The sequence below is a fragment of the Oryza glaberrima genome, chromosome 2 (genome assembly GCF_000147395.1).
Source record: "Oryza glaberrima chromosome 2, OglaRS2, whole genome shotgun sequence".
NCBI classification, from domain to species: Eukaryota; Viridiplantae; Streptophyta; class Magnoliopsida; order Poales; family Poaceae; genus Oryza; species Oryza glaberrima.
The window spans coordinates 15454225-15477375 of record NC_068327.1 but is presented as its reverse complement, the minus strand read 5'-3'; the positions used below and the strand labels follow the sequence as shown (position 1 = coordinate 15477375).

Below are 23151 nucleotides of genomic sequence, written 5' to 3'. Positions count from 1 at the left end.
AATTCATCCACTGATCCTCAAGCAGCAGCAGTGCAGCTAGAATCCCATTCCCATGGAGGCGGCGGACGCTGCCGACTCCGTGCTGCACGGCGACCTGCTGGAGTGCGTGCTGCTGCGCGTGCCGCACGGCGAGCTCACCGCGTCGCCCGCGCTCGTGTCGCGGGAGTGGCGCCGCGCCGCGCGCGAGGCGCACCAGCGCCACCGCCGGCGCCGGCGGCACCTCCCCTGCCTCGTGGCGCACGTCCACGGCGCCGCCGCTGGCGTCGGCCGCTCCACGCACGTGTACGACCCGCGCGCCGGGGCGTGGGCCTCCGATGGGTGGCGCGTCGCCGGGGCGCTCCCCGTCCGGCGGTGCGCCTGCGCCGGCGGCGACCGCGTCTACGCGCTCTCCCTCGCGTCCATGGCCGTCTCCGAGGACGCGGTCGGCGCCGCGTGGCGCGAGCTGCCGCCTCCGCGGGTGTGGCGTGTCGACCCGGTCGTGGCGGCGGTGGGTCCCCACGTGGTCGTGCTCGGCGGCGGGTGCGGGGCGACGGCGGCCGCGGGCGTGGTGGAGGTTCTTGACGAGGGTGCAGGGTGGGCGACGTGCCCGCCGATGCCGGCGCCGTTGGCGTCGAGGTGGGTGTCATCCGCCGCCTCGGAGCGGCGGGTGTACGTGGTGGAGAGGCGAACGGGGTGGGCGAGCTGGTTCGACCCGGCGGCGAGGCAGTGGGGGCCGGCGCGCCAGCTCCAGCTGCCCGAGGGCAACAACACCGCCTCCGTCGAGTCATGGGCGGCCTGCGGCGTGACAACGAGCGGCGGCGGCGGCGCCAGCGAGCGCCTCCTCGTGCTGGCCGGAGGCGGCGGCGGCAACGTCTCGCTCTGGGGCGTGGACGGCGACACGCTGCTGCTGGACGCCGAGGCGAACAACACATCGATGCCGCCGGAGATGTCGGAGAGGCTCGGCGGCGCCGGCAGCATTGCCGCGGCCGCGGCCGGCGCGGCGAGCGGGTACGTGTACAACGCGTCGGAGCCGAGCAAGGGGGCGGTGAGGTACGAGCTCGTGGACGCTGGGGTTGGTGGCGGCCATGGCAGTTACAGTGACAGTGACAGCAAGAACGATCGCCATGAGAAGACGTGGGGGAAACGTAGCAGTGGCGGTAGTAGGTGGGAGTGGGAGTGGTTGCCGTGTCCGCCGGCAGCTGCTGCAGCCATGTCGACGTCGTCCTCCGCCGTCGTCGTCTTTGCGTGTTGCGGATCATCGTCGGCTCCAAACAAATGATGTTATCTACTCCTATTGCTCCGTGCATGTATGTACAGTACGCCATCTAATGATGTTATGATGAAATGAGATGGTGATTGGTTAATTAGTGCTCAATAACTGTTTCTTACCGGCCGTTCAAACAAGAACAAGATTTCATGGGTCGGGCCAACCAAATTTGACCAGCTTGATACTTGTTAGGTGTTGCTGGTCAGACAAAGACCAAAGAGATCGTAGTTTACATACTATTGTGCTTTTATCATTTTTTAGGTTAATACTAGTAGTATAGTACGATACTCCCTCCGTCCTAAATCGTCCTGTGCATGCATCTGGGAGTCCAGGTCCGTCCGCGTCTCGAGCAGCAGGCCGGGAGTCCATGTTCGTCCAGAAGCCAAGCCTTGGGCGAGGAGTCAGTCAGGTTCACCAAACCGTTTTTGGTGGCGTTACCATCACCTCACGGTTTAGCGGTTATCACAGTAACCCCGCGGTTACGGTGACCCCGTGGTTACGGTGAGGTATACTGTGGTTTTAAAAAATAAGAAAGTTATCGCACGTGATAACCGTACGATTTTGTAAACGTGATGAGTCAGGTTTGTCAAACTCAAATATAAACGCAAGTAGAAGCAGAAGAGACTACTCTCTAGCCTTCCCTCCTCATCCACGCTACTGTACTTCAGTATTTCCTCGTTGAATTAACCTATCCAATTTCTCCCCAATTTTAGGTCGTTCTCACAACCGGCATTCTGGCAATGATGGTTCTCCCCAATTTTACTACTAGTATTACTACTATATATATTTTTTTTGATGTATAAAAAAATATACACAGATGCAAACTTTGTATACGACGTGTACAAACTTTATATATAAGTATACAAACTTTGTATACATACGTATTAAAAAATAAAAAAAACAAAAAAAACATCGCGTATATTCGTATACAAGTATACAAACTTTATATACGTACGTACGTGTATACAAACTTTATATATATCATATACAAAGTTTGTATATATACGTATACGTATATGCTTTAAAAAACCGAAAAGGAAAAAAACAGAAAAAAAAACGGAAGAAAAAAAACCCAAAAGGAAAACCGCAAAAAAGGGAAAAAAACCAACGGAAAAAACCAGCGGGCCCCAACCTACGCACGCGGCCACACGCTGCCGCGCAGCCCCCTCCGCGCACGCCATGTGCCTCGCCGCGCCGGGGGGGGGGGGGGCACGCGGCTGATCGCCTTTTAGCTCTTTCGGAGGGGATCCCGCATATTCTCGGTTCAGATTTTGTATTTTAAGGAAACGGATTTTATGCATTCTACTATTTCTTTTGTGATTATGATTGTTCCAGAGAGAAAATTTAATCTCTGAATATGATTGTTAGGGTATATATAATGGTTGTCAATAGTGGTCTATTAGTGTTGCTAATTAGAAATACTCGTTGATATGGAAGAAAGAGAAAGAGGAGAGACAAAACATTGTTGTTATGTATAACAACGGCTTAACAACGACTTTTAATCACTATAATATATATAGAAATATGGTTGCATGAGGGTAAAAAAATGAAAAGAATATTAACAAAAGGAATATTTTTTGAGTTAATGATTAGAGTCTTTGTCGTGTTAACTATTGTAAAGACGCGGTCTCTAGATAATCTTGTATTGTTTAAGAGACCATACTCGTCTCTACCATTGAACATGCCCTTACAGTTTACCAATACGGAGTAGCATGTGTTTTGTACTAGCTTACACTGATCTGATTTCCTACCAAATCCTTGATCACTTCTGGGGGAATTGGTTAAGATCTAATAGGTAATTCGGACTATTAAATTATTTATTTGTTTTAGGGTTTGGTTCTTTACATTGACCTGATAATTTGGAAAATAGTCATATCATGAAAACTGAACCTTAATCATGCAATGTTTATCATAAAATTAGTTTATCCCGTTGCAATGCACGGGTATCTTTTATAGTACTATATTATTTTCCAACTATGAAACCAACATCATACCCAATTTGGCCACACAAATCCATGCATCCACTAGGTCATGTATCATAAGCGATGCAAAACCCCCTTTAATCTAATTAGCACTACCCAGACCACAATTTCATCTAAATAATTAAAGTACAAGTGATCAACATTTCATCACAATTAAATAAAAAACATTTACCTGTTTCATGTCTAAGGCATGTATCTTGAGATAGAGATAATCATAATAATATATATTTGATTGGACTCGAACAAGAAAACAGTAGTAACATAGGTTTCCATATCACATACAAGCGTCTGTATGAAAAGCAGAGCTAAATTTGGATTGGAGTCCAAGTTTAGAAATGTTGGAGTTTGGAATTGTAAAAGGATGTTGTTTCCCTAGTTTGAGTGGTTTCCTATGTAATTAGGATTTCTAGTTCTATTAGGATTTGTGGCTAGCCGCAACAACCATGTTTTGAGTATAAATAGAAGAGGGGTTGAGGCTAAAAATACATCGATTTTTTGGGAGAAAAAACTTAGAGTCTGCTTTGAGCTTTCAATTCTAGTTCGTGAGTTGAGACGGGAGTGATTTACTTTATAAACACATCTTGATATAATAAAGCTGATCCACTTTCAAGAGTTTCATCGAGGCATATCTATACTTTCTATATATTTTGTACCCACTAGCAATTATTAAAAGCTAAAGCTCAATATGCAAGTATGTCACCTCATCACCCATTAGCAATTTACATGTTAAATTTCATACAAGCATGACACATCATCTTGTCCCCCACATCATTTTCACAACATTTCAACATTCATCATTTGTACAATATTTCACATATATCCATCCATCAATTCCGCAGCAAAGCGCGAGGTATCACCTAGTTTTTCTAAATCTCGACAGCCAGACCAGCGGGCAATCTAACCAGCAGCAAGCAAGCGGTCGAATTGGCGGTAGCGAGTAGACAACAGACGAGTAGTCTGGCCGGAGGCTCCAAGGCGGTTTGACTAGCGGCAAGGTAGTGCGGCACATTAATAGTCTAACAAACATTGATCCAGCAGTTTGACCGGTCGCATCTCCACTCCACCAGATTTGTGGGTTTTTTAATTCTACAAAAGGATTTGGTTTTTAGTGTTCGTACCATTCACCCTCTCTGGTAGGTTGGTCCTTATATTCGATCCTACTGAGTACAAACTTGTGCAATTTAGAATTGATTGATACGGATACGCTAATCCGCAGGGACACACACACGAAATTGGACCCAAAGGCATTTATTTTTGTTTTGTAGTATCTTCTCTGGCTCGATGTCATCATTGATGTCGGAGATGGTGAGTAGGACGAGGTGTAGCAACAAAGTAACGGGATGATTGAAGGTACAACGAGAATGGCAACGTCAGAGACATCAAACACCACGGCATGTACTCGGGGGACCTTATCGCAGACATGGATTGCGATGTTCGAGGCAGCCAAGCCTACGTGGCAGACCCATAGGCCCGCGACCACTAGGTACATGAGCGCGTCATCGGCGGTCACGGTTTCACGACTGCGTGCTGCAATGACCATGACAACAATCTGCACCAGTTGTTAGAATGTAGCTCTAGGAGACACTCGCCACACAGTCTCTAAGTTGTCCCTTGTCTCCCTCATCACCCTTGTTGCATGCGCAAGGAGCTTGAAGCATGATGGCGGGTTGTGAGAGAAGGCCGGTGGCACATCGGCGGCAGTAGCAAAGGAGCTTCAGCAAACAAAGACGCCACCACCAACAATTGCTTAGGAGGACTGGACTGGCATTAGCTATGTCACTGGTAGATGGGACTCATGAATTATTTATATTTTGTTTATAACTGTAATGACATATAAGCACCACGTAGGAGCTACAACAGATGAAGACCATGTCAACCTGTCGTGTGGAACGAAACCACCATCCAAAATTGGATGTTTTCCTTTTTTTTTTTCATTGCAGTTCGGCTCCGCTCTGTTGGGCCGAAGCCACCGATGTTGGCCCAACTTAAGTCCACCGAGGTTGGTCACGGTGGGGAAAGGGCCACCAGCTCTCCGGCGTCCCCCGGCGGCGCTTCCTCCCTAAACCAACCTCAGCCTCGGTTGCTCCGTGGCCGTGCGTGCGATTCCGCGTCTGCCGCTGTCGGCCGCCGACCGCCGACCGCCGGTGCGCACCTTCGCCGAGGGAGGAGGAGTCTGTTATCGAGCAATTTCAACAAGGGCGGGGCCTTAATCTCCTCGTGCAGCTTGTAAACCTCAGAGTAGGGGTGGGAAAGGTAAAGCGTTCTTGCTTTTGGGGGCGAAGTGTACAAAGATTAACTAATATATTACTATATGGTGACAACTTCCTAAACACGATGTTGAAAGAGGTAGTGATATGCTAGCTTTACTTTTCTTGCATGTATCCACTACTAGGCAGCTAATTTGTTTGAACCTCCGAGGACCTACATGTGTTTGATGGTATTCAATCTGTGCTCGTTTTCTTTTTCAGAAGTTTGGTGCGTGGATTAAATTAGCTGAAAGAGAAATTTGGGAGATGAGTGAGCTTGCGAACAAGTTCTTGGTTCTTCATCTAGATGGTGAAGGTGGTGGAGCAGATGATACAGAAGAAGCACTGATCCAAACATCTTCCAGCATCAAAGAGGCTGATGCCGGTAAAACCTGATTGTTACCCCTGTTCTTCTAAAGTAAACTAAGTAATGGATTACGGCATTACGCTGATATAGATTTCCGCTGCTTTATTCCTGCATAGAGAATTGCTACTGTAACTCATGTTTACTCCAGTATTCTTAGTTTAAGCAGTTACATTTTGTATAGTATGCCTGGGGGTTCACTGGACTACAATTTAACTTGAATTAAAAAAAAAACCAGCAAACCACGGTGCCTACTTTTGTACTGAATTCAGTTAGCCTTGCAAAATGTTTTGCTCTTTTGACATTATAACCACATGCCCTATATGTTTTAGAATATTTGATGTTTGATCTTGAATAAATTCCTTTTCTGTTATGTTGAAAATTTATTTACAATGGACTTGTTCCATAAGCATGTCTACCAGCGTCATGGTATGTATCTTATTAGATAAAGGAATTTTCATTAAGCAAATGAAAGCATTATGATACATGTAAGGAAGACCCTTTTTCTTACCTGTAACTACAACTGACACTTATGTTCATGTCTATACGATTCTTTCCATTGAATTTCTTATTCTCAATCAATATATATTCATTAATGGGGTTAGATATTGCATCCACCATGCAGGTGAAAATGTGCTGAGTGACACGTTGGTACTAAATTACGATGAAGGATCTCTTGTATCATCATCTGGTGATTACCAGATGCCTTTGGTGTGGATAGACTTGGAAATGACTGGTGTGTTTTTTGAGTTATCACTTGTTTATCTTGCAACATTATGGGAAGAATTCATTTTTATGTTGCATTTTCATTACTTTTTTCGTCCTAACAGTTTGTGTTTTTATCATGCTTCAGAATAGAATGTTTTATTATTTTTATTATAATGTTTCTCTAAGGAGAGATATGGTATCGTTTCGTTATTAATGGACCTTTAATAAGTATATATGCACACAGTTGATATGTAAATGACAAATCATTCAAGATTGCTCAGTGGTCTGGATGATATAGCAGTAATTTTTTAACAGAATATCAGTGGTCTATTAACATGGTATCAAGCCATTGTTCACTTGTTCGGTCTGGATGATATAGCATTTTTCACAGAATATCAGTGGTCTATTAACATGGTGTCAAGCCATTGTTCACTTGTTCATTGTGAAAAGGGAGACATACATCAAATTTCTGATGTGTGGGTTTCATTAGTCGGGCTATAATCTTGGATTCTAATGAACAACAGAACAAATTTCGAACCAAATATGGTTATCTCCAGATCTCCTATATCCTATATAACTGGTTAGTTGGTGGTCTTCAACATCCAATAAGAAGGATAATACTGGAACTTTGGTAGTGATAGCTAAATGTTGTTTGATTTCTGATCTGATGATGGTTGCTGCAGTTGGGAATTTAATCACTCTTTGCATCTCTTTCTCTCAATTAATTGTTTTATGTATAGTTAAAAGAAATATATTTCAGATCATGTTTTGTCTTTTTTACATCATACCTAAAATAATTAGGTAGGACTAATGGGAACTCACTTATTGGATAATGTAGGTTTGGATGTTGCAAAGGATCGGATATTGGAGATAGCTTGCATCATAACGGACGGTAAACTTACAAAACAAATAGAGGTGGCAGTTGAATTTAAATACCTTCGTAGTTTGTTCTACATATATTCTGGATACTGTAATTCGTACAACACAATGGTGTTCTTTTCATCACATCCGCTATTTTGATTAATACTAGATGAGTGACCGTTGAATGCTACAAATATCATATGTTATGAAACCCACAGCTATTTGTTAATCTAGTCTGTTCCTTAGTTCTTTGTTCAGGTGCCAATTGAATATTATGACATGACTGTTTTTGGTTATGCAGGGCCCTGATTTGGTTATAAATCAGAAGAAAGATCTGTTAGATAACATGGATGAATGGTGCAAAACTCATCATGCAGCTAGTGGTAAATTGTTTGTATTTTTTTTCCTGAATACACAGGAGATCTGCGTATCATTTCATTAAGAGAGAGGTTGTTTGTTATATTCAAAGTACCATTTTCTTGTTGTGTGTTAATTTTCTAAATATTAATCTTATGACATGTGAAACTTATGTAGGATTGACACAGAGAGTACTACAGAGTACGATTTCAGAGCATGACGCAGAGACACAAGTATGCATATGTTTACCCTCGTATTTTTCAACATATTGGTAGACATGCTTATGAAGTTACATCACTCAACCAATATGTCTCAATGTTTAAACCTTTGGTGTAGTTTAGGACTTCTTTAGTTGCCTATTTGCTACTTGAAACTCACATTTCGTATAACATTTTGGTAAATGTATTTATATCAAATAGTCATCATGATTTAAATTTGCAGTATAGTTTCATTTACTTATCCTCATTCTGAATAATATGATATTTGTCAGAATAAGTGGCTCTAGTAATATATTGTATTCCTATAGGTCTAGTTTACGCCCAGAACTACAGGGGTTAGTCTACTTGACTCCCTGATGGAATGATGACTATGTAACGAGCTAGAGATAACTGCACAAATCTTAAATCCTAATTAGGTGCTGCTGGTAGCGTTCCCTGTCTGAGCCCCTTGCATCCTCCTTGGCTGTGGCTTGCTCATGACAAGATATAAATTAATGTGTATCTTGAAAGATTACATAGTTACACTAATGTTTTTGTAATAGAAACTTCTGTTGGTCCATTTGCAGGTGTTAGATTTTGTTAAGAAGCATGTTGGTTCATCTCCTCCATTAATAGCTGGGAATTCTGTTTATGTGGATTTACTATTTTTGAAGGTTAGTAAGAATTGCCCTTTAGAGGTGTCATATACTAGCTGGGATATTGATGCTTTATTTCTTTTACTTTGTGCAACACAGTGAGAAATGATACACAGTGAGATGAGCATTTTTTTCTGGGGACATTTTCTGGTCATGGACCAACACATCTGCCCATTATGAATTCTTCACTCTGAACGCATGTTATTGCACAAATATATGCTCAATATTTCTTGCGATACTAGGCATAACATATTGATCATTTTTGCAAGGTTTTTCCATTTTAAATATGACTTATAATCCCTTGGAGGATGATATTTCTATTTTATACTTTTCTTTACAGAATTATATGCCGCAGCTTGCAGCCATCTTCTCTCACGTTATTGTTGATGTGAGCAGTATAATGGCTTTGTGCATCAGATGGTACCCCAAAGGTGAACTAAATTTTTTAAGTTCTGCCTGATGAGTATTAGTGTTTGACTGTTTTCCTAATTCCTATCAAGTCTGGGATATTCCATTAATTTATTTGGTAACTGCACTTATTTGTCTGCCAATAGGGATACAGTTTTCCTATTTCTTAACAGTATTTTTGCTTCAAGTGTTACAATGCCATGAAGAATTGCAACTCGTATTATGATACTATGGAGAAGACTTTTTTTATTTATTTATGATGTTTGAGAAGACAAATAAAACAATTCAATGCCAATATTCTTCCAAGCCTACTATGATCTTGATCCTTACATACCCTTATTTGATGACACGTTACAACTAGTAAATCACTCTCTCAACACTAAAAATCAAGCTAAGAGTAGGATCATTGCAATTTCTAAACTTTAGATTTCTTAACTGAAGTCGTGAAAGTACACAACTATTATGAAACAGAGCCAGGGTGTAACTAAACAATTGCCATGAATAAATACTCCAGTTTGTTTCCAAACAAAAAGAAAAATCTCCAGTTTCAGTAGAAAAACTAGCCAAATGACAGCATTTGTTAGCCTGGTACATATCCCTGTTAAATTTTAACATCATGATAGTTGTTGTTTTATGCTCCCTCCATTGACAAATGTAAGTCCTAAAGTTTGAAATTGAATGGTCTTGTTAAAAATTGTCTTGTATGAAGCTTTTTAATGAGGTTTCATTACTGTGCATCTTTTTTACTCTCTCTCTCTCTCTCTCTCTCTCTCTCTCATATGCATTTATGTATTACCACCCACATCTTCATAATCCCAAAATAATTACATTTGTGGTGCATTTCAAGTTTTTATCATCTATATCCTTGTGTGAAGTCAACGTGCGCCTATGTTAATCAACAGAGGGAGGAGATGTTTAGATTTTGCGCCAACTCAAATTAGAGCTTTAGTTCTACTGAGGTTCAATGTAGTGACATTGTTCTATCAAAGGTCATGTTGCTGGCTGTGCCAGCATCTTCCACGCATCATTAAATTCTAAAATTCAAGATCTCCTGTGATGTGAAATAAATCGTGCAAATATATCGATGAAACTTGACATCCTTTGCCACGTTCTTCGCAGAAAGGAAGCGAACTCCTCGAAAAGGGAAAAAACATAGGGCAATGAATGATATCAAAGAAAGCATCGCTGAACTGAAATACTACAAGGACAACATTTTCAAACCTCAAAAATCTAAGCAGTAGCTACATGGATGGAGCATGGTGGGCATCTTCATGATGGACAGCAAATCGATTCACATGCTAGCCATGATTGAAAATGGATTTTTCATATCAATATTTCCAAGCGTCACTTTGACCTCGTATTTAAATACGTGTTTTGTTTTCATGTCCATTGATCAGTGCCTGGATGTAAGTATGCCTATGTTATTCACCTGTGAATGGTATTGGATCTATGAGCACGGGAGCCCATCACGGTCAGAGATAGCAGTTATATCCGTGTATTGTCCCATTTTGTCAGGTGATATCCCTTTATATAACTGTAATTTCTTGCACATCTGTTTGCATTCATGTATATTCTATTAGGTGAAATTAAATAGGAGATAGTTGTGCTTGGTTAAGATATGGAAGTAGATGGAGAAATTAAATATGAGATGGTTGTGATAGTTGAGATAAGTGAGTATATGGAGAGGTTGCTATATTGTGGAATAAATTTTAAATACTACAAATCGTTATATTTTGGGATAAAAGGGGACATACTTTATCTTTATTCCAGAACATTGGATACCCACTCTGGGAGATGACATTATAACAAATATCACTTAAAATATTATAATTGTTGTTCTAATCCCACTCTAAATAGGTTTTTTTTTTTTTGAACTTTGGCAATTATAATATGATTTCTAAGTAGGACTATCATTTGCATTGATACTTTTGCCCTTGTCTAAGTTTCTCTTCATTATCCAAGAAGATTAAATAATTTATATCAAGAATTGATAAATATGAATATGTACACATCTCAATTTAGTATGTATTAACTTAATTTTGAATAGAGTAATTTTTAGAAAGCTTCATCTATTATGGTTTAAGTTGCACAAAACGTCGGAGATTTTAGCACGTGACACATAACTTCGGGTATTATAGTATTATATAAAGTTTTATAAAACCACACCATTAACCATTATAAGCAAGAGGCAGGCCTGGAGACGTCCAGTCCATTGTGCATGTTATTCTCCCTCTTCTTTCCTGGGTTATTACTGGAGGTTTGTACCAGGGTATGGAGCTTCTCTCTTCTGTACCGCGTTGAGTTTGTTGTGCTGTTAGACCTCGTCGTACTTCCATTTGGCGTGCACCGGATTGGGAGGTGAGCAGGATCTCCAAATTGTTGCCGCGGAGAACACCTGCAATTGGACTGGAAAGTAGCAGGGGATTGGGAGTTTGGGGCTAGAGAAATAGAGTGTTTGAGGAAGGGAAGAATCAGGAGGAAGAGGAGACAAGGCAGCAGCCTTCTGTTCTATTGTTTATAGGCCTTGTTTAGTTGGGGAAAATTTTTGGGTTTGGTTATCACATCGGATATACAGACACACATTTGAAGTATTAAACATAGTCTAATGATAAAACAAATTTCGCCAGGGAACTGCAAGACAAATTTATTAAGCCTAATTAATCCGTCATTAGCAAATGTTTACTGTAGCACCATATTGTCAGATCATGGCGCAATTAGGCTTAAAAGATTCGTCTCGCAATTTACACGAAATGTGTGTAATTGTTTTTTCCTTACATTTAATACTTCATGCACGTTCTGTGACGGCGTGAAAATTTTGTTTTGGGAACTAAGGGGCTGTTTGGATGGGACTAAAAATTTTTAGTCCCTGTCACATCGGATGTTTAGACACTAATTATAAGTATTAAACGTAGACTATTAACAAAACCCATTCCATAACCCTGGACTATTTCGCGAGACGAATCTATTGAGCATAACTAATCCATGATTAACCTATGTGATGCTACAGTAAACATGTGCTAATTATGGATTAATTACATCTCATTTATGTAATTAGTTTTGTAAGTAGTCTATATTTAATACTCCAAATTAATGTCCAAACATCCGATGTGACAGGGACAAGTTTAGTCCCTGGATCCAAACACCACCTAAACAGGGCCTTAATCAATGTCCTCCTGGTTGCAACGAGGCTGGGTTTCGTTGTCTTAGAGCAAGTTTAAAAGTATAGCCAACTACTAGCTCCAAATCATCTATAGTCGATTTAATAGCCAATTCATACAATATTTACCTATAAACATATATTACACTATTGATACATGGTCCCACCTGCCATACACACACTGCGTCTTGGAGTTCGTCCTGCAGCTGATTATAAATCTGTAGCTCACTGCTCTTCTCTCTCCTCTTTTATCTCTTTAAAATATGTTTATAGTTAGCTTAATAGTCTGCTATTGTACCTGGCTAACTGCTCTTATCTCTCACACATTAAGGGCAAGGCCAATGATGTGTAACAGTTGACAATAAGGGTGTGGTCAACTGTAAGTAGTAGTAGCAATTATGGATCTTCCTACTACCTCCGTCCCAAAATATAGCAAACTAGCAGTTATGGCCCCATGTCCAAATTCAAATTCCTATAATGGGTCTCATCCCATCCTAGGTTGCTACATTTTGGGACGGAAAGAGTATAATGGTTATAATGTGTGTGGGAGAAATTAAAGTGGGTCCCATTGGTCTCAGTGGGGATAAAAATGAATCGGATCATATTAATACCAAAATTAGTTGATTCGGTTAAGAAAAGAAGCCGATTGGTAGATGGAAGTTTTTTCAGATCAAATTGAATTCAAAGAGGAATTTGTCATTTAAATTTTCTTCTAATTATAGAATACAACGATGGGTATTTGTCCTTTAAATAAGAAATCCCTAATCACTTATCCTCCCATAATCTGACCTGCTCACAATTTTTAATTATCCAAGAACCCATACAACTCTTAACCTTCATCAGACCAGATAAAAAATAGGAATTCCCTTGTTTTCTCTCGACTTGGGTTATTGATTTAGTACTAAGATATTTCCTCTTAAATATGTCTTGCCACACACCTATTAATTTAAACAACCATTTATTGAAAAAACATTGGTCCAAGTGTGTTATATTGTTTCAGCATTAATTGTTTAAGGTTACTTTTTCAACGTACTGGATGCCCTTAGGCCATCTTCAACGCTCCAGCGTGGAACGTGGTCTCACCACGCCCGAGTCGAATATTCCCGCTGGCTCGGTCGGGACCGCACCCTGGCAGAGCGCCGCGATGCCCAGCAGAGGGCCGTGTAGTTTGGGCAGCTTTTGGGCGAGGAGATGCCTTGCCCTGAGCCGTCACCCCGCACCGTTGCGGCAACTACCTCCCACACGAAGATGGCGGGAAGCTGAGGAGGTAGACGGGGAAGAAGAAGATGGATCCCGGCGCCGCCGTGGCTCGATCTGCCGCCGTCGCCGCCCCCGCCTCGATCTGCAACTGCCGCCGCTTGATCCGCCGTTGCCGCTCCCGCCTCGATCACCGCCGCCGCCGTGGCCTCGATCCGCCGCCGCCGCTGCCGCCTAGGGCCGAGGAGAGTGGCGGCGCCGGGAAGGGAGAGACGGAGATCTCGAGAGAGAGGATGGGAGAGATGGGGAGGGGAGATGAGGAGGAGAGAGGGTTTGATGTTTATATATGTCTGTGATTTTTAGGGGTATACTGCAAATAATAGACGTATATGCAAATAAAAATAATCCAAAGGTTTAAATGCAAAATGTGACCGACTGAGATACTGCAGGGCAAAAATGAGATAGGGGTATAGCTTGCACTGTGTGAGACATATCTCTAGCTGGGTGCTTAATCACTTTTGCTATGAGGGTGCACGCTGCATTGGGCATGACCTTAGGCCTAAAGCCTGATTACATGAGACCATGTGTGTGACTGTCAATTGGCAGTATATGAAATAAATATACTTCCAACAGACCCAGACCACGGTTTTCCTAGCTTAAAAAAACTCCCGATACAATTGGCAAATATTGAAATACTCTGACAAAGCGCTCATCACCCATCACCGTATCACCCCCCCTACAGTACCAAGGAAAACACGAAATATCCCCCCGTGTCATACGGCCAGGCATAGCAGTGGACACAAATAAACAGAAAGCAGTGCCGTCGCTTCGTCGCGTACTTGCAGGCCATGCACGTCGCAAAGATTCCCATCCATCCATCCATCCCCTCCCCTTGGGCGCGTTGCGTTGGGGCGGAAATCCCGACGCACGCGCCGCCCTCCGATCCGCGCGAGAACCACCGATCCACACCCACAATCCACACACAAAAACACTCGCCGGCACGGGCATTCCACCCTGTTGGGCCCCGTCTGTCTCTGCCCCACCCACGCAGCCACGCATACTAGGAAGGCAGGGGAGACGAGGAGCCAGAGCCAAGTCAAGCCGCTTCCTCTCCTCTCGTCTCGGCGCCTCACTCGATCTCCTTCCTCCACTGTCGCTCAGATCGACGCGGGCCATGGCCAAGCCTAGGGCCTCCGCCGCCGCCGCCGCCGCCGCCGCCGCCGCGGCCGCGGCGAAGGCGCCAGCCGCCACGCCGCCCAAGACGGTGCACTCGGCGCTCGTCACCTACGCCTCCATGCTCTCCCTCCTCTCCCTCTGCCCGCCCTTCGTCATCCTCCTGTAAGCGCCGCGCCGCATCTCCCTCTCCTCCGCACCCGATCTGTGACCTGACCCCCGAGATTTTTTTGGGTTTTGCGTGCGTGCGTGCGTGCGCGTGCGTGCGGGGGCGTTGCAGGTGGTACACGATGGTGCACGCGGACGGATCCGTGGTGCGGGCGTACGAGCACCTCCGCGAGCACGGGGTGCTGGAGGGGCTCAAGGCCATCTGGCCCATGCCAACCATGGCCGCCTGGAAGATCATCTTCGGCTTCGGCCTCTTCGAGGCCGCGCTGCAGCTTCTCCTCCCCGGGAAGCGCTTCGAGGGCCCCGTCTCCCCCTCGGGCAACGTGCCCGTCTACAAGGTGCCTTGTGCTGGCTGCCATGGACTCTCTTCTCAAATGCATTGCTCTAGCCTCTCCGAAATGGAGAGAAACGTATCACATTATTTTACCCCCCCCCCTCCCCCCCGAAAAAAGAAAAAGACTATTGTGATAGTATTTTTTGCTCATGTCCTTTTAGTTAATAATTATCGTTTTCTCTGTTTTTTTTTCTCTCTTTCTTTCAGGCAAATGGCTTACAAGCATATGCAGTGACCTTGATAACATACCTGAGCCTGTGGTGGTAAGATAGTCTTCTCTCCTTATGTGGACCTGCTGATTGAGGATACAGTTCAAAACTTGGGATTACGACACTCAACATTCACCTGCCTTCTCTGTTCAGCCATCTAGCAAATTGTCTGTCTGTCCATGCTTGCTTGTTCCCTCGATAACTATGCCTATCTATACTATTTATATGATAGTGGTCAGCCGGAATTTGTTAGCTAGTGATTGTGAAAAGTAGCTTTGAATGTATAGCCATTATGTTCTCCTGACTTCGATCTAATTTAAAATACCATGCTTAATAAACAGCATTTTCTCAACTGTAGCAACTATAGCTTCCCCATTATCATGATGGCTGACAGGACAATTTCATACACACTTCTTTGGTTGCCTGTTGTGGTTGTTTAATTCTCGAGGACTCAAGGTGCCATACTGTCCCACAAACATTCCAACATACCTTAGTTTATTTTGAAGTTAAAATAGTTACTAATGCCACCCAAACACAAATCAACTCTTGGAGCTTGGCACCAATTTTTTTACCTGAAGTTGCTAGGTTAAGCCGTGTGGTCCCCACCTTCTTACCATCTTGCCCATGCTATCCACTGCGGATGCTTTTGGGTACTATCCGTTCTCATTAAAAGCACCACCATGGAAGTTGGGACTTGGCAGTGAACTCTAGCAAAAGCACACACAGGCAACTTAGAGCACTTAAACATGGGCTTGTTTGTTGCATTATTTTCTCCCTTTCAAATTTGAGTAGAGTAGTTGTTATCCTGGATTAATGCACGCCTTGCACGAGGCTCAAATTGATGAAGGAGCTTCGATGCACCTTAGCATATGATGAGCACTATAACATATTAATATTTCACGCATGATTTTGGTACATTACACAATGGAGGAATCAGGAAACCATTAATAACTTGTTCTGCATATTTTCAAATTATATTTATTTTATTTTTATATTGTGTTTGTGACAACCCTTTTTGTAAGCTACACCATGGTGATTCAAAGCCTTTTATTGTACAATTATCATTTGTATAGCCACCATTCGCCTAAACCATTTTATCATCTGTCAGGTTTGGAATTTTTAACCCTGCAATAGTATACGATCACTTGGGGGAAATATACTCTGCTCTTGTATTTGGAAGCTTTGTGTTCTGTATTTTTCTGTACATAAAGGTGAGCTTATTTATTAGGCTTGTTATTCTTTATGTAGATATGTACCATGCTTCGTTTATTGATGGGCTACCCTTCTTTTTTCTCCATTTAGGGTCATCTTGCTCCATCCTCATCTGATTCTGGATCCTCAGGGAATGTGATAATTGATTTCTACTGGGTGAGTTACATTTCTTGCATGTGATGGGTTAATTAGATCGATCAATTATATGGACTTGTTCTATCATTAGTATTGTATTAGCGATGACATTCTTCACCTGTGTTTATATTTGATAATTGATACACAGTGATAGTGTTTATTATTTATTTTCTCTTTTTTTGTGGGGAGGTATTTTCATTATTTTGATTTTACATGAATTTTTCTTTACTTGTGTATATAACATGTAACATTCCAGGGAATGGAACTATATCCTCGCATTGGTAAGCACTTTGATATCAAAGTGTTCACAAACTGCCGTTTTGGGATGATGTCCTGGGCTGTTCTTGCTGTAACCTACTGCATAAAGCAGGTCAGAATACTATTATACTCTGGTGATATGCTAGCTTGCAACTTAGAGGCACATCTATGCTTTGGTTGCTATCCAATATCTAGTACTTTTGTACATAGAACTCACTTATGTTCTCTAAAATAGTACAATGGGAATGTAAAAGATAGAAAGCTTTTGTTAACATTATATGATTAAGTTATCCACTAAACTTAGTTGATTTCTTTGAACTTTGCAATGCAGTATGAAATGAATGGCCGAGTTGCAGATTCAATGCTTGTGAATACTGCATTGATGTTGATCTATGTCACCAAGTTCTTCTGGTGGGAATCTGGATACTGGTGCACTATGGACATTGCTCATGATAGAGGTTGGTAGCTCCTATGTTTTTAATTACATGCATCTTAACGTTTCAAAATATGATGTTTGAAAAGAAATTTTCTCCAAAATGAAATGCTGTATGTAGGTTAATTCTACAAATTTATTCATGTTCTTTAAAGTTAAGAATAGTAGCTCCTTACATTCAAAGGATGTCACCGTGATGTATGCAAGTGCTTAAATGGTGTAATTAACTCAACTGTCTCATAGTGAGACAAGCTAAGTTGACCTGCGAAGATAACCACAACCCCCTCCCCCCAACCCCCCAAATAATAATAAAGTTAAATAAAGTAATACACAAGTGCACTTAATAAATTTATATACGACAAAATGTGAAGACTGTTAATATTGATTTTTCTAGGTTACCACATCATCATCATAAAACTTCTGGGCCATTACCAGTTATTACTATTTCAAAGAGGTTTTGCATGTAAACTTGAAGATACATGACCCTGTAAACCTCAGTCAATCATTGCAGAAATGCTTTCATCAGTGTATCTTAACAAGTTCATCAGTTACTGATCCTCGTAGATGCATTTAATTAGTTGTGTGGATCGAACACAACGGTGTAAGTTACATGTTTTGCAAAAAGAGAAGCCGCCGGCGGCAGCACCAACTCTATTTGCTAGATAAGGACCCATCAAAGCAAGGGGTGGGTAAGAGAGGGCATTGCGTAAGGACACATTAGCATCACTGGTATCGGCATGGATTTTTTTTTTGGAGGGGCAAAAGATGTACCTTGGATTTATGTTCTACAGATCAGATTGGATGGGTATCTCACTGCACCTAGTAGCTAACATATGGATGCCATGACAAAAATCTCAAGCCCTAGGGCCTGAGGCCCTAGCTGTCCTAGGCCTGATACCACCCCCAATTATAAAAATAAACGCACTTAGTGACCTCACTTGAATCAATTGTACAAGTTCGATTACTAGATACTTAGTTTCTTAGTTTACAGTAACCTATTAGAACCACCATGACAAATTTGATGAAGCCAAGGTGTATTTTATTCTAATAATCCCTGGAAGATGTAAATAAAGTGAACTATTTGAACCACCATGACAAATTTGATGATGCCAAGGTATTTTATTCTAATAATCCATGAAGATGTAAGTTTGAAATGAGAAGCCAGGATTGGACTGGTATTGTCGTGTGATTAATTGATACAGCACTCAACTTTTAATTTGCAAGCATGCACTATTTTGCTGACATATATTTCCTACCAGCTGGTTTCTACATTTGCTGGGGATGCTTGGTATGGGTTCCATCAATATACACCTCTCCTGGAATGTACCTTGTCAACCACCCTGTGAATTTGGGCCCCCAGGTTCATCTTTCAGAATGTTTTTCTTTCATGTGTTAATTGTATTTGAATATACTGTTTAGTTCTACCAGATGATATTCGTGATTGTTGTCTAACAGTTGAAATGAATATCTGTTAAATTTGTTGCAGCTAGCACTCTCAATTCTCCTTGCTGGAATATTGTGCATATATATAAACTATGACTGTGATCGTCAGCGCCAAGAATTCCGTCGGACAAATGGGAAATGCTCAATATGGGGCAAAGCTCCATCTAAGGTTGAAGCATTAAATATTTAGCTGCTTCCAAATTAACAAATAGCATGTTTATAACATTGCTGACGTCTTTATTTTGGTGGAACTTTAGATTGTTGCTTCCTATCAGACTACAAATGGAGAAACAAAAAGCAGTCTTCTCTTGACTTCTGGATGGTTAGTATATTCGTCATTTCTTCTTTACATAGTTCATCAAAAGTGATTTGTACCATGTTTGTTTCAATAGAGGCAATGAATGGCTTTTGAGCATGCACCCTCATTTTCCATTTGGACAGGTGGGGCTTGTCTCGTCATTTTCACTATGTTCCAGAGATTCTATCTGCTTTTTTCTGGACAGTTCCAGCTCTTTTTGATCATGTAAGCACACCCTGATTACAATTTATCTCGACTTTAGCCAGGATGGTAATAACTGTGGTCCCTGCTTTCGTGTAGTTCCTGCCGTACTTCTATGTGATCTTTCTGACCATATTGCTGTTCGACCGAGCTAAAAGGGATGATGACCGATGCTCATCAAAGTAAGTAAACTTTACCACCTGTAATATATAAGTTGAATGATTCAACATTTTAGCTAATGTTTCACACTGATAGAAGCACATGTTCCAAATATTAAAGCTTAGTAGTGTAGAGGATAATTTCTGGGAACAGCCTAGTTGTGCAAGTTTTATCCCTGATGGTTGATTCTGAGTAGGGATTAAAATGGAGAGGATATGGACGGATAAAGCTCATACCATATCCGTTTTCGTATTTTAGTTGGATAAGGAAACAAATACAAATTATCTCAAATACAAATAAGGACCAAATATGATTGGACATGAATACGGAAACAAATATTTCTCGGAACACGAAACCACCTAAACTTTTAATAAAAACAAATACAATCATACATAATTAACTCATATTACATAAAACGTTTCATCATAGACTAAACAATGCTAGTTAAGTTCAACACGTACAACATTACCGGTATAAATGCATGTCTAACTGATATTCGTATCCGTATCTGGATTATCCATTTTGAATTGTATCCGTATTTGTTTTTCTCTAGAGCGGACGGAAACTATTCGCTCGTTTTCATCCTGATTCTGACGTGAGTTTTATGCATTCTGACAGGTATGGCAAGTATTGGAAGATGTACTGCAACAAAGTACCGTGCAGGGTTATTCCTGGCATTTACTGAGGTTGTTGACCATGTTCAACAACTTCTCGGGATAAAACTCAGCCATGTTGTGAATTCCTTTCTCTGGGACGATCTACTGCTGTTTGTGTAATATGTCATTAGCTTGATGTATGCAGGATTAGATTCGGGCTGATTGGTTTCTACCTTTTGAGTTTGCTGTATCCAACCCTGACACAGATGAGTCAACGATGCCGCCAAATCGTGATTTTTCTTGTTAGCTCGCTGATAGGAGAGATGATTGCAGGATCATAGTTTGTGTAGTTTGTACCTTATAATGGATGTTTCGACTTCATTTTTCTGCTAGAAGCGATTAGGCAGCACGAAAATGAAATTGTTTGAGGTTCTGTACTGCTCGAATAATGTTGCTGCAACTGTATTATCCATGAACTGTAATAATTCAAAGTTTGGCAACAGGCATGGTGATTGGTTCTACACATTTTATACCTGACAATACCTCTGCACAATTCTCTTGATATCCTACACAGAACAATGTGTGGCGTGTGGTGTGTTTGAGAGAGGGGAAAGAAAAAGATTGAGAAGACACGTAAATTGAGGCAAGCCATTAACATGTGATTAATTTAGGTATTAATTATTTTACACTTAAGAAAGATTAATATGATTTTAATTAACTTTTTAAGAATTTTTTTCAATTAAGATACACATTCCTCCTCTCCCTCGCTCTTCTTTCGGCGCATTTAGGCTAGGCCGGCCTATGGATGGGGATATCGGACATTATAGATGGGCGGCTTCTTTCGGCGCATTTAGGCTAGGCCGGCCTGTGGATGGGGATATCGGACATTATAGATGGCCATCTGGGCCGCCCGGCACTGCACGGCTCAAGCTCGGCTGTGCCTGGGCCGAGGCTTGTCGGGTTGGCAAGACCCGATCGACACACCGGGCCGTGCCATGCCAGCCCACGAGCGGCATACACGGCCCAGGCACGGCCCAATACTACTCGGGCCATGCTGGGCCGGCTCGAAAGCACGATAGCCTATTGTGCTTCCTCACAGAAAAAGTCTATTTTTGGTCCCTCAACTCTGTGGTTGTGTTTAAATGGCTGAAAAATTTGTATACCTCTTGTTTTGGGCATTTGCCTTATACGATTATTTAAGTCTATTTTGTGTCCCTATATTTTTTTTTGATCGGGCCGTGCTGGGCTGGCCCACCGTGCCAAGGGTGCAGCCCAGGCACGGCTCGGCTATTGGGCCGGGCCGGCACGGGCACGACCCTAGTCGGGCCATGCCGTGCTTGGGCTAGGCCAAAATTGCGTGCTTTGGGCCGGGCCATGAGCTTCGGGCCATATGGCCATCTATATCGGACATTTCTATATCCCATGCCTAAATCCTTAACGGCGGTCTATCGGACATTTCTATATAGATACTTCAAAACGCAAATTTTGGGCCAAGATCAAATGTAATACAATTTCTCCTAAGATAATTAGCTATGTGTTTAAAATACTCTTGTCCAGATACATAGCTAAAAGTTAATATAGTTTAGTACAGTAGTAGTATTAGATGGAATATATAGGCAAAAGGACTTAATCTTAAGAGTTATGACTTGGAGCTTGAAAATCTTCTAGCAGCCGCAGCCTTTTCTAGAATCTCAAGTCTCCCTTATTTAAACAAAAATAGTTTAGATTATTAGTCATATTATGAGAATTTATACATGTAAAATAGAAGATGAATTAGAAGCTATAAAAGAAACATAGCTTTTGAATCTTAGGACCCGTTTGGTAGGGCTCTAACTCATAAATTTAATTTTAGGAGTTACGTCTGGAGTGGAGTTATGGAGCTCCCTAAACTCAATTCCATCTATCTTAGTTGGTGAGAGCACTTCAGCCAGCTCCATTTTCTTTTGAGTGGAGTTGAAATCATTGGTTTGTGCCAATTGATCCCTTAAGCTCCTCAAATAGGATCTAGGATTGTGAAATGACACAAACTATTACCTCTTTTTTAAATTGTTTTCGTTCCTGCAAATCTCATACAAACCAAACGGATGTGGCTGATTACATGGTTATCCTTGTTAAATACATCCTAGCAAGAGTTTGTGACTGTATTATTTAAGTCTGTTATTTTTCCTCGGAAAAAGTACGTTTTACCCCCCTGTACTATCGTGGTTGACCGAACCCCCCCCCCCCCCGAACTTGAAAACCAGTCATTTCGTACCCCGAACTATTAAAACCGGATACTTAACCCCCTTAAGCACACATTGGGGCGGTTTTGACCGGAGTCGTGCGCACGTGGCAGTCCAACGTGGCAAGGTGGGCTGAGTCAGCAGAGTCGCGCCTGGTTTATAGCCTTGACCCAGAAAAATTTCCCCTCCCTTTCTCTCTCTCCCTCCCAAAAATTTCCCCTTCTCGTGAGAACCCTAGCACAGGCGATCTCATCTGCGACTCTTGCACGGCGGCGAGAGTGGTGTGGTCAGAGGCGACGGGGCCAGAGATCTCTACCACGGACGAGGCGGTGACGGTCTGCAGTACGGCCACCTCGACCTCGTTGGCATGATGACGAGCTCAGGTACGTCCCGGGGCTCGGTGTCGTCTTCTTGGGTTGGAGGTCGTGAACCAGGAAGGATGCAGCCGCCAGTACCATATAGGGAGGGGCCTCTCGATTACGAGCCGCTAGTGTTTTGTGACTGCAAAATGAAGGCGGCTAGGTGGATTTCGTGGAGTGTGGGTAACCCCGGGAGAAGATATTTCACATGCTACAATGCGCGTGTGAGTAAATTTGTATTTATTTTTGTTTTGGCTCATTTGTTTGGTTTCAAACTCATTCGACCTTGGATTATACATTTATTTGTGTAGACTGGTGGTTGCGATTTTTGGGAGTGGCATGACCCTGAGTGAGATCCATATTGGAAGCAATTGCTGCTTGATTTGAGGAATGCTGTGTGGACTACAAGAGAAGAAATCAATGGGCTAAAGGCTCATCTCCAGGACAACAGGAATGAAGCCTTGAAGAACAGGGCAGTGAGCCGTAGCAAAGAAAGCAATGAGCTTGAATCATTGAGAGCAGCTCTTGAGCAGATAGAAGCTACAAACTGTGTTTTAGTTGATAGGATTACT

General features: G+C 42.3%; 3 protein-coding genes across 4 annotated transcripts; all 3 read left to right on the top strand.

The window, feature by feature from the left end:
• LOC127763686 (F-box/kelch-repeat protein At1g23390-like) lies at nucleotides 1-1480 on the top strand. Its single transcript, XM_052288463.1, has one exon. The coding sequence runs from the start codon at nucleotides 53-55 to the stop codon at nucleotides 1256-1258; it is 1206 nt and encodes a 401-aa protein (XP_052144423.1). The 5' UTR covers nucleotides 1-52; the 3' UTR covers nucleotides 1259-1480.
• A 3731-nt stretch (nucleotides 1481-5211) lies between these two features.
• On the top strand, nucleotides 5212-10832 carry LOC127761419 (oligoribonuclease-like). Its single transcript, XM_052285711.1, has 9 exons — nucleotides 5212-5481; nucleotides 5697-5859; nucleotides 6464-6574; nucleotides 7385-7461; nucleotides 7709-7790; nucleotides 7942-7997; nucleotides 8549-8635; nucleotides 8958-9048; nucleotides 10145-10832. The coding sequence occupies exons 2-9, from the start codon at nucleotides 5742-5744 to the stop codon at nucleotides 10264-10266; spliced, it is 744 nt and encodes a 247-aa protein (XP_052141671.1). The 5' UTR covers nucleotides 5212-5481; nucleotides 5697-5741; the 3' UTR covers nucleotides 10267-10832.
• A 3596-nt stretch (nucleotides 10833-14428) lies between these two features.
• LOC127763841 (7-dehydrocholesterol reductase) lies at nucleotides 14429-20523 on the top strand. Of its 2 annotated transcripts, XM_052288639.1 has the most exons (14): nucleotides 14429-14717; nucleotides 14833-15058; nucleotides 15262-15317; nucleotides 16372-16474; nucleotides 16566-16631; nucleotides 16867-16980; nucleotides 17200-17326; nucleotides 18561-18661; nucleotides 18788-18913; nucleotides 19002-19066; nucleotides 19186-19267; nucleotides 19343-19425; nucleotides 20021-20088; nucleotides 20204-20523. In XM_052288639.1, exons 1-13 carry the CDS (start codon nucleotides 14554-14556, stop codon nucleotides 20085-20087), a joined length of 1380 nt encoding a protein of 459 aa, XP_052144599.1. In that variant the 5' UTR covers nucleotides 14429-14553; the 3' UTR covers nucleotide 20088; nucleotides 20204-20523. The 2 variants fall into 2 exon arrangements, with proteins under 2 accessions (XP_052144599.1, XP_052144598.1); XM_052288638.1 differs by having other exon boundaries at nucleotides 14434-14717; nucleotides 20021-20523.
• Nucleotides 20524-23151: the final 2628 nt, after the last annotated feature.